Source organism: Sarcophilus harrisii, chromosome 6, assembly GCF_902635505.1.
Source record: "Sarcophilus harrisii chromosome 6, mSarHar1.11, whole genome shotgun sequence".
Taxonomy (NCBI): Eukaryota; Metazoa; Chordata; class Mammalia; order Dasyuromorphia; family Dasyuridae; genus Sarcophilus; species Sarcophilus harrisii.
The window spans coordinates 135,902,668-135,915,204 of NC_045431.1; the positions used below are offsets into that span (position 1 = coordinate 135,902,668).

The 12,537-nt window shown below is 32.5% G+C and overlaps 1 protein-coding gene across 2 annotated transcripts in view; it reads left to right on the top strand.

Annotated features, from left to right (window-relative positions):
• Positions 1–3,994, top strand: part of CENPE (centromere protein E) — an 89,503-nt gene extending 85,509 nt beyond the window's left edge. For both annotated transcript variants that reach the window (XM_031943836.1, XM_031943837.1), the window contains 3 exons: positions 521–783; positions 1,799–1,834; positions 3,366–3,994. In XM_031943836.1, the coding sequence (XP_031799696.1) occupies positions 521–783; positions 1,799–1,834; positions 3,366–3,460 (394 nt within the window). In that variant the 3' untranslated portion in view covers positions 3,461–3,994. The remainder of the gene's footprint in view (positions 1–520; positions 784–1,798; positions 1,835–3,365) is intronic.
• The last annotated feature ends 8,543 nt before the right edge of the window (positions 3,995–12,537 follow it).

The window sequence follows — 12,537 nt, forward strand, 5'->3', positions numbered from 1 at the left end:
TTTAGCACTCCATAACTTCAAAATACTACTGAGAATTCATCACATAACACTTTTGATAAAATTAAGATTCTACTCCGGAAAAACTAAAAAATAGTCTGCTTCTGACTCACTTTATCTACAATTTCTGACCATTCCTTATCTACTCTATAAAAAGGACACAATGATGTAACATTCTTCTTCTAGGATTACTGCCTTTTTGGTTCATATCTCCTAAGAAAGAAAATAAGAAACTATATTAAAGAGAACATAATTCTCTGTGTTCAGTAACCTACAGATGTGTAACTTAAAAGAGCTAATCACAGTGAACTAACTGACTAGTCTATCACTTCAGAAGTCTACAAAGGGATAGAAGTAAAACCTGTTATTTAGTCAGTAGAAGTTTATTTTCATTTTCTGGACTATAAAGCATTAGTGCATTTGAGAGGTTAGTATATAAATATAGATACATTTCATTTCAGTGTCATTTCTATGTACTTACCCATTTTGTTTTCTTTCTAAACCACAATTTTCATCTTCTCAGAGAAGTCAAAAAATGGAAAGAGAGAGCCCTTAAAAAGGAAGCACAAGAACTTAGTTGTGTCCATTCTCCAAAATCTCCTAAACTGGCAGAAATGACATCCTTAAAGAAACAATACACATCACCTCTGAATAAAGAGCAGATTTCACAGGAAACTTTGCCAAAGGATTCACCAAAATCTTGGGCATATGATGGGCGGTCCAAGTCTCTACCAGTCACTTGTCTTAATAACTATTTTGATAACTCTGGCCTAGGCCTACTCCCAGGTATGTAATACAATAGAGGGAAAAGGGGAAACAATGGTTAAGATATGGTAATTTTTAAAAAACTATTTGGCCTCAAATGGCAAATTTAGACAAGAATTTTGAGCAAGCAAATTCACAATACCATGCAAGAAATTTTATGTTTTTGACCTTATGAGAATAGACACAGCAAAAGATGGTCAACTCAGTGGGGATTCATTTATGTTATTTATCTTCTCAATACCCTTTCCTCGCCCTGATGTATAGAGAAACAACTTTTAAGATTATGAGATCTTGAATATTCTTTGAAGATTAAGATTATTATTAGTGACAATCAACAAATGCAAATTAATTAAATGCTTTAAAGTTTGCAAAGCACTAACTTTTCATTGTATAAAAAAAGATAGCATAATGAAATGGAAGCTATAAATACTATTTTTTCCTTAAAACATACCCTCTAATAATTATGCTAATTTAAGTAAAAGAGCTAAAAAGAATTGTGAATCATCTCTACGAAGGGATGACAAAATAGTCTTAAAATTAAAAATAATAGACCATCTCCTAAAACAGTCACACTTTGGGGGATTTTTTAACATTTCTTTTTAAGCAGTAGGAAGATACATAAAAACTAATGAGAATATAAATTAATAGTGATTTAAATGTGATTTTATTGCTTCCAAGAATATATATAGTTAATTGAGTTCATTATAATAACTAAGTAAAAATTCTGTTGGACCAGCTTTCATAGATAGGTAAGAAGCATTGGTAATTAGCACTTTTTAAATGTACAAATAAACTGTTAAAGCATTGTAGGGTTTTTTAGGTCTGAGAAAAAAGTGTTATGGCAAATTCAAACATCCTCTGTAATGCTCAGTTGATTCATTATATTAAATAATTTATTTAGCAAGCTTTTTGGGACAAAGATAATATAAAGGTAATCACTTTGAATGACTATAAAATAAATTGACCAAGAGGGATGTTTATTTCAGTGGTGGGCTTCTGACTACTATTAACTTGTGTTATTTTTTTTTTCTTACAGAAGTAGCTTTCAGTTCTACAAGTAATCTTATAAAAGGTGAATTTCAATTTATCATGGTACAGATAAATGGGAAAACAAAAGTTTATGAATCTCTTGAGATTTCGATTGTATATTTCGATCTGTTCCCTTTCTTCTCATAGCAATTTCATTCTTCTCAAACCCTTATAGTTTCTGCTATCTCTGGTATCACCAGTGAGCACCTAATTGTCAAATACAGTAGTATTTTTTTTTTCTTTTCCCTCGGCTTTTAGTAGCTTTTAACATTTTTATTTGATTGCCCCTCTTTGTTTACCTTTAATGTAGGTATTTCTCAATGAACTGTCCTGAGGTCATTTCTCTTTTCTTTTGGCAATTTCGTTTATTCCAATGACTTCAAAGCAATAAAACATACTGGATTTGGAATCAGGAATACCTGGATTTAAATCCCAAACAGACATAAGGAGGTCATCTTTCCGAACCTCAGTTTCTTCATTTGTAAAACAAGGATAACTATATTGCCTCCTTCACAAGGTTGTGGGGTTTAAATAGGATAATGTGTATATAAAGTACTTTGTAAAGTATAAAGCATCTAATTGACAGTTATTGTTATTACCACCCTCTCAGTATATGACACCCAAGGCAGCACCTCTAGCCTGACATTTGGAGCACCAGACATCTACTTCTTCTAAGACATTTCCATGAATATTTTGAAACTTAATGAATCTGAAACTGAGTCCCTAAACTAGCTTTTCTTCCACCTTTTCTAACACTAGCTGCAGCATCATCATTTATTTGCCTCATTTCCCATTTTCATGATCTTGAAGTTATATTTGATACTTTCTTTCTACTTTGCATCACATTAAGCTAATCTATTAAGAGCCTAGATCACAGGATAATCACTTCAGGTGATAATTTGGCAGAAAGTAGATTCCCCAAAGAGAAAATAGAGGCCCACAGAGATTGAAGTTTGCCCAGAATTACATAGACACGGAGCACAAAACCTTTCATATCCTTTCTCTTTGCTTCATGAGCATTGCTACAATCCTAATTTCAACTCTCATGATGACCTTATTGGATTATTATAGTACTCATTCCCACCTTTACTCTCTCCCCTGTTTAATACTGCATTTTAAATAGTTTCTTACCTGGAAATGTATTCCTGTCACTCCTGTACTGAAATCTATAAATTTATTATCCAAGTGAAACTCAAAACTCCACCAACTGTCATCATTTCATCTAGCATATATTATATTACTTCCTCCCTGGACATATCTCTGTCAATACATATCCTGTTCTCATGTCCTTTAAATCTCATCCCCAATATCAACTTTCAGAAGCTTTCTTTGATTAGTCACAGCCTTTGCCCACAGTTTATTCTAAAAAATTAACCGTGTATAATTATGAATTAGACTTTTCAGTGTGTCTCATACCCCAACTGGACTAGAAACTTTCTGTGAACTAATATCTGAATTTTGTAATTTCCCTTTAACTCTCTTACAATTATAATTTGATTGTAGGTACATATATATGTAATATAGTGTTTTGAATATAACTAAAATTAGGTGTTTGGGATTTTTTTCTTTCACAGAGACTCAAACTCCAGGAGAAGAAAATACAGAATCTCTAATGCATCAATGGCAGAGCTCTTCAGGAAAAGACGCACCTGAATGTAAAACTCAATAATTTCATTTTTATGGATCGTGAGCATTCCAGATTCTTCACAACATTTAGATGTAGTTTAGCATTTTTTCCAACCACTGCAATCATAGTTTAGTTAAACTTTACTGTTGTTTTCTCTCAATATGCCACTAATGTTGCTGGATAAATGAATAGGAAACAAGTTATTAGTTCAGTAAAGAATTGATTAGAATGGTACCAAAATGTTTATTTTATTTGTAAATGTTGAAATACTTTTGAAATAGTTTTTATTTAAAAGGAGCTTCTGTGGAATACAAAATTATGGAAGGAATTCCTCATGCTGAACAATTGGAAGATGAAGAAAGATGACTTAAACCATATGATCATCGTTTTATCTTCCTCTTTTTTTAAATGTACACATGTAAAATTGTATTATAATTTTTTTCCTTTCATATTATGCCTTGTTTTTTAAAGCCTATACTCATATTGCATTCCCTTCTAGAGTATAAGCTCCATGAAGTAATCGTGTCTTTGTATCTCTAGTCTGACTTTAGCATCTGCTCAATAAATGTTAATCAACAGTAAATAAAATTAATAAATAAAATGCTGATCCTGCTTCATTGTACAGCAATTTTCACAAATTCATTTCTAAAAATGGATTCAAAGGAGCAGAGTCATTATCCCTTCAACATGTCTTTAAAAATCAGACAGCCTTCCTGAAAATAAAATCTTATCCATAGCAATTTTAATTGCTTGATTTTTGTAAAAGAAGGAAGGTTGAGAATATGAAACATTACCAAAAACTGAACATTTTTAAAGGACTGTTTAAAGTATGTATCATAATACAAGAGTTTTTTTTTCCTTTATTCATTTTCAACTTAAATACAGAAAGATCAAAAAAAATTTTCCATTTACACAAAATATAAGAAGAGGATTCAATATAAAACCATTAAATGTTTTGCATAATTTCACATGTGACATCTAATTGCAAGGGGGATGGAGAGGAGTAAGGGAAAAAATCAAAAAGTTTTAAAAACAAATGTAAAAAATTATTTTGTATATAACTGGGAAAAATAAAAATATTAAAATAAAATTATATAGTGTGTATATATATATATATAATGATGAATTTCCATTTCACATAATTTACTTTTTAAAAAACCTATAATAAATAATATAAATCATTTTCAAAGCTGCCCTGTTTTTCTTTGCTTCCCAATTTCTTTCCCAATTTTCTTTGTTGTTTGCTTTGTACTTTTTTCCTCCTTTCCTTCCCATGCCACCCTAAAAAAGCTGTCATTAGACAAAATAACAAATTTCATTTATATGACTAAATATGTAAAACCATACAACAATTTAACAATTCTTTTTCTGAATGTGAAAAGCATCTTTCTCCATGAATTCTTTGTACTTGATTGAGTATTGTGATACTCAAAATGAATTAGTCATCCCAAGTTCTTTTTTAGCTCTAGAAAACAAGTATCTCTAAATAACTTGACTATATACACAAATATATAAAATAACTTTTAGGTAGTCCAATAATTCTCATATTGTCTCTCCTTAATCTGTTCTCTATATCAGTTGCTTTTCTAATGAGATGTTTCATATTCTCGTTTTTACATTTTTTTTGTTTCATTATGTGTTGGTGTCTTATGTCATTAACCTTTGCCTGATTCTAATTTTTAAAGAGTTATTTTCTTCCTTAAGTTTTTAGATTTCTTTTTCTAATTGGTTGACTTTTTTTATTTTGATTTTCTTGGATTGCTCTATTTTTTTCCTTTTTAAGTTCCTCCAAGAACTCTTTTTTGGGCTTGTGACCATTTGACATTTTCCTTTGAAGTAGGAGTGGCTTTTTGGACTTCATTATCTTCTGAATATGAACCCAGATCTTCTCTACATTCATTTTTTACCTCAATATCCTTCTCTGAAGTTGAGCCCAATCTTCCCTATTTCCAGTGCAACTTTCTATAGTTGGGCTCTTTCTCCTTTTCCTGCTCATTTTTTTTTTTTAATAGTTGTTGGTCTAATCATATCTAGTCCTAGGGAGTCCAGGATGGTGCCTCTGACATCAGGTCCTCCCCTCTGGCCTGGAACCTAAAACTAAGAACTCTTGCCTTTCTGTAAGTAGCCACAGCCAGCAAGGTCCCTGACCTACGGTTTCCACACTTACTGGGTATATGCTGGCTGGTTTCTTGCTACAGACAGCCTTGTCTCAGCAGTATTACTGGCCCTGCCATCCTTTATTATTATTCAAGGTCCCTTGCTGAGACAAGCAACTCTCCACAATTTCTGGGTGGGGTGAAGAATCCTATGGATGAGGCCAAAACAACCTCCCAATCTAGACATCAGGGCTCGCTACTTGCTGTTTCCATGGAGCTAAACTAGAGGTGTTTACACTTCACACAGGTCAAACTTGAGTCCTGGTATTTTTCTTCTACCTAGTTGTCCCAGGAAGACCACTGTTCTGCACCAAATCTTGTTTTTATTGCTTTATGTGTACCCTGAGGCACTATTTTGCCTTGTTTATGGAAGAAATCTGAAGAGTTTAGAATTTTCTGATCTATTCCTCCATCTTCCCAGAATTCTTTTCTCAATCTTTTTTTTTTAATAGACAATTTCTCAGATAAAGGTCTTATCTCTCAAATATATAAAGAACCTTATTAAATTTAAAATAATGATTCATATCCAGTTGATAAATGGACAAAGAATCTGAACAGGCAGTTTTTGATGAAATTAAAAACCATAAACATGAAAAATGCTCTAAATCATTTTTGAATAGAGAAATGCAAATTAAAACAACTTTGAAATACTATTTTACACATGTCAAAATTGATTAAAAGGTAGATGCCCTTCTATTAGGGAACTGCCAAACCAAGTTGTGGTATATGATTGTGATATAAGAAATAATTAGCTGACTGATTTGGAAAAACATGGAAAGATTTGGACCTGTGAAGGAAGATATCTACCTCCAGTGAAGGAAATGACAAACAGAAATATGCATAATATAGTTTTATATATATATAGATTCATGTTCAATTTTAGCCTTCTCTGGGGTGGGGTACAGAGAAAGGAAGAAAAGTGCACAGCACTTTTTCCAGCCCAGCAAAGGGGAGTAATGTGTAAGAAGATGAAATGATAAGAAGGGGCCAGGTTGGAAACACCTTTAAATGCCAAATAGAAATGTATATTTAATTGCAAAGGCAATGGCGAGCTACCGAAAGTTTATTGAGTAGAGAATTAAGGATAACTACTTTATCAGCTACAATAGATATGGAGAATGTGTTGGAATGGAAAAAACTTGAATCAGGGAAACCAGTGAGAAAGGCTATTACAACTCTCTGGGCAAGACATAATGAGAAGCTAGATTAGGATGGAATCTATGAGTGGATGAAAAGGGATATGTATATAAGAAGTATGTCAGAGGAAAAAATTACAAGATTTGGCAACTGAACAAGTAGGATGAAAGGAAAGAGTCAAAAATGGCACTAAGGTTAACAACCTAGATGAAAATTAGGATGGAACACATCCTCAAGAATAATGGGAACTCTGAAAGAATGGTGAGTTTGGTAGAAAAATATGAGCCCAATTTTAGATGCTGAGTCTGAGATGCCTATCGGACATCCACTTAAAAATATGAAAGAGTTGGTGATGGTAAACTGGATCTTGGGAGAGAAAAAGCTGGATATAGAGATCTCATGTACATAAAGATGATAATAAACATTCAGCGCTGGGCAAGAAAATTAAAAAAAAAAAATAAGAAGAAGAAAAAGAAGATGTATTGATCATAACAATGATGATGATCCAGCAAAGAAAACTGAGAACTGATCAGACAGGTAGGAGGAGAACCATGAGAAAACAATATTATGAAAATCTATAGAGATCAAGAAATCTATTACTTCTATTAAACACTTCAACTCCATTAAGAGTAAATACAAAGTAGTCAGATAATGTAAGTAATATGGGCTAGAGTTTGGCAAGGTATGATCAAGACGAGAAGAGATTAGAATAAAATTGAACTGATTCACAGAGGAATCAGGATTGACAAGGCAGAATTGCATAACCCTAATAAAGTTAATGGTTTAGGAGTATAAAAAGATTGGTGGTCATGGTGAGTAAAAAGAATGATGGGGTGATAAGACATTGGTAGGAATGAAATGAAAAGTATGATGAAATAAATTTTGGAGTCCTGGAACACTGAATTGGAAATCTTTGAATAATGGCCAGATCAAGGGTTTGGCTATCTTTAAGTGAAGGTGAGATAGAATGGAGGAGTATGTGACCGTTAAGAAAATTTCTACAGAGATGTATGAGGTACCAAAAGGTTCTATGCTGTCCTTTTCTCTGGAGACCCATTTCCCTCTTATGATACTACCAATTTTTCCCTACCAAGTTTAAGCCTACGATCACTACCACCATACTTTGCTTTCATTCCTGTACATTCAAAACTGGACAAAAATTACAAAACTATGTTGCCTGGATTCATTATGAATTTATGTCATATAACCAAATCCTCACTTTACATCCTTATACACCTGCTTAGGAAGGGAGGAACTGAAAGATTTCTTTGGAGCTTTACAAATTCCCTTGGAAACATTAGCGTTTTAGCAAGCTTTGATCTGCTTTTAAATATAGAGAAGATAATACAGTGCCCACTGCGTAATAAATTTTGGGCAATATGGTAGAATGGCCTGAAAGCTCTAAGATCCCGAAATGCACCATGTACAATAAGAGAACTGCCAAATCATGACTATCATTAAGATCATTGTAATTCACATATAATAAAATGCAGTCTCCAAGGACATTGCCAGCAAAAGAAAAGATGATGGCCCATCACTGAATTTATTCATTCTGTTTAAGTGTGTATACAAAGTTAAAATAAAGGAAAGCAAAAACAATGACAAAAGAATTGAAACCCAAATGAGAGAAAACATTTATTTTTCCATTGTATTTTCCAGGAAATTTGTACCAAGTACCGTGTATTGAGGTTTCCCTTAAAAATAGCCATTCAATTTGAAAATTCTTATGCTAGCAAAAATGCTTTCCAATGATCAAAAAGACAGTTGTGAGTTTATCCAAGTCCTACATCAATTGATATCATTTATTGTACTGGAAGCACTTCATGACACAGCATATTGCCTAAACTTGAGGATATACACTACATTGCTCCATAGACCCATCAGAATGCATTTCCTTGAAGTGGACTATTCCAATGTAAATAAGATCATATGGAATTCATTGTAAAGGAAATAAAATAAAAGCTTTTTATTTCGTGAATTAAAGAGATTTTATTTTGAAAACAAGCATTTTAGGATCAAAGAAAGAATGTGCCATACCAGAAATGATTTTCCTGCTCTCATTTTCCATTCTAACATTTGATTTTCTAAGATTCACTGCAAGACACCAGAAATGCATTAACATTTTTGAATCTCAAATGCTTAAAATTTTGCAGTGGAATTAGAGGTAATTTAATCTGACGATTTTGTTTTGCAAGCAAAGGTTGTTTCACAAATACCAATAAAAAGGCTATGGTCATTTCTAATGCCCTTGGAATCCACTTTCAAAAGATTTTCTCAAGACACGAACAAAAATATTTTTCTTAGAAAGGAATACCAAACTGTACCGATTTTATGTAAGTCATACTTTTTCCTATCTTCCTTTATTTAACTGATAGAGCAAACTTATTAAAACAAAAAAGTATCCTAAAGTGTCAGTGCAGTAGTAAGGAAATCTAATATGTGGTTCCTTAAAGACCATTTGTATATGAGATCCTCTTCTTATCATTTTTGAGTTTAAAAGAAGTGTATTGGGCATTATTGCCTGGTTGTTTGCCATCAATTAGTTTTATTTACTCTGAAATATGGAAACTAGGGTATTCCATTCATTTGATAATGAAAAATCAGTAGACTTAAGTGCTCAAGTGCTTGGAGAATGAGGCAGAATCACTCAGAGTCATAAAATTATATTTCTGCTGTGCAGCAGGACAATGACATTTACTCTCCTATCACTAGGCTGTGAAAGGTTTTTGTTTCATAAATTAAAAAGATTTTACTTTAAAAACAAACATTTGAGCATCAAAGAAGGAAGGAAGGAGCATTGTTTATACCAGAAGTGATTTTCGTGCTCACATTTTCCATTCTAGAATTCCACTTTCTAAGCTTCAGTGCAATGCAATATCAATGTGCAATGTTGGGGAAACTGAGCAAGATAGAGATTAGAGAACAATGTAATAGACTCTTAAATGGAGAGATTTACTGGGACCCAATGGATGCATGTTTGGTCTCAGGCTGAATTGAGACTATTGTCTCAAAGAATCCAAAACAAATTGTGGGATACAAGCCGCTTTAACAGGGCAATGAGAACAATGATATAATGGGGGAGGTACCTGGATGGGGATGACCTAAATGGGGGAGGTACCTAGGATGAAATAATGGAGGGAGTTACTACAGATGCTCCTGATATTCTAATGATGTCTAAAATGGATAAAGAACTTTATCCCATGAAACATTAAGAGGGAATAAGTATAGCCTAAGGTCTAAGATATAAGACCTTTATGCTATCAAACATTAAGAGGCAATGGTTATAGTTTGAGGCAGAGTAACTGAATGGGACAATGAGGGAAACTGGGTCAGAACATAAAAAGAGAACTGTGATACAACAAATGCATTAACATTTTTGAATCTCAAATGCTTAAACATTTGCATTTGAATTAGAGGTATATAATTTAATCTAAAGATTTCGTTTTGCAAGCATTGGTTTTTTTGGTAAATACCATTCAAAAGGCTATGGCCATTTCAAATGTTTCATTAAAAAATATATTCTTCAGAACCCACTTTCCAAGAATTTCTTGACACACTAACAAAACATGTTTTGGTTAGAATGGATTACCCATCTGTACCGAATTTATGTAATTTATATATTTCCCTATCTTCCTTTACTTAAATGAGAAAACAAAGTTCTTTTGTTTTTTATTTTGACCAGTGTTTAAACTTTTATTCACACCATGCAATGTCCATTTTAACACATTAAAAAAAATGACAACAGCTATAAGATGCAAAATTCTTAAAACAATAAAAAGTGTCCTGATATGTCAATGCTGTAGTAAAGAAATCTAATACGTGGTTCCTTGGAACATATTTTGTATGTGAGATCCTTTTCTTATCTTTTTTGAGTTTAAAAGAAGTGTATTGGGCATCATTGCCTGGTTGTTTGCCATCAATTGTATTCATTTGGGAACATTCCTGCCTGCCCAATAAATCAAGATGACAATTATGTCCATTGGATATTGTCCAATGTACATCCAATTGAATTAGTCAGAAAGAGAGAAAGAAAAAAAAGAAGTCAAAAAAGGCCAAAGGGCTTAGATTAGTTTGCAATTGCTTTGAACCCTTATGAAACACATTCTATACTAAGAACTCTATTGTAGATTGCAAAGAAGAAAAAAAAAAAAAGACATTCCGTCACCAAATTTGTGTTGAAAAGAGTGCAATATGTCATGCTCCATTGAAGATTACATCTCATCACTCCTTCAGAGTTATTTTTGAAAATTTGGAAAGACTAGCCTTATTTTTTTGCTTTAAAATTCCCATTTCAGAAAAAGAAATAGAACAAGCTATTAATCAACTCCCTAAGTAAAAATCCCTAGGACTAGATGAATTTACATATAAATTCTACCAGATATTTAAAGAACAATTAGCTCCAATGCTATATAAACTATTTGAAAAAACAGGGAATGAAGGAGTCCTATCAAATTCCTTTTATGACACAGACATGGTACTGATACCTAAACCAGGTAGGTTGAAAACAGAGAAAGAAAATTATACACCAATTTCCCTAATGAATATTGATGCAAAACTTGTAAATAAAATATTAGCAAAAAGATTACAGAAAATCATCCCCAGGATAACACACCATGACCAAGTAGGATTTATACCAGGAATGCAGGGCTGGTTCAATATTAGGAAAACTATTAGCATAATTGACTATATCAATAACCAAATTAACAAAAACCATATGATCATCTCAATAGATAGAAAAAAAAAGCATTTGATAAAATCCAACATCTATTCCTATTAAAAACATTTGAGAATATAGGAATAGATGGACTTTTCCTTAAAACAATCAGTAGCATCAATTTAAAACCATCAGTAAGCATCATATGTAATGGGGATAAACTGGAACCATTCCTAATAAAATTAGGAGTGAAACAAGGTTCCCCACTATCACCATTACTATTCAATATTGTATTAGAAATGCTAGCTTTGGCAATAAGAGTTGAGAAAGAGATCAAAGGAATTAGAGTAGGTAATGAGGAAAACAAATTATCACTCTTTGCTGATGATATGATGGTATATTTAGAGAACCCCAGAGATGCTACTCAAAAGCTATTAGAAATAATCTACATCGTTAGCAAAGTTGTGGGATACAAAATAAACCCACATAAGTCATCATTATTCTTATATATCACTAACAAAATCCAACAGTTAGTTACAAAGAGAAATTCCATTTAAAGTAACTGCTCATAGTACAAAATATTTGGGAATTAATGTACCAAGGGAAAGTCGAGACTATAGGAGCAAAACTACAAAACACTTTCTACACAAATAAAGTCAGATCTAACCAATTGGAAAAATATTAAGTGCTCTTGGATAGGTCGAGCAAATATAATGAAGATGACAATACTATCTAAAGTAATCGATTTATTTAGCACTATACCAATCAGACTCCCAAAAACCTATTTTAATGACCTAGAAAAATAACAACAAAGTTCATATAGAAAAACAAAAGGTCAAGAATTTCAAGGGAACTAATGAAAAAAAAATCAAATGAAGGTGGCCTAGCTGTACCAGATCTAAAATTATATTATAAAGAAGCGGCCACCAAAACCATTTGGTATTGGCTAAGACTCGTTGATCAATGGAATAGGTTAGGTTCACATGATAAAATAGTCAATAACTTTAATAATCTAGTGTTTGCCAAACCCAAAGACCCCAGCTTTGGGGATAAGAATTCACTGTTTGACAAAAACTGCTGGGAAAATTGGAAATTAGTATGACAGAAACTACACCATATATCAAGTCATTATTAATCAGAGAAATACAATTTTTTTTCCAGAAAAAAATTCT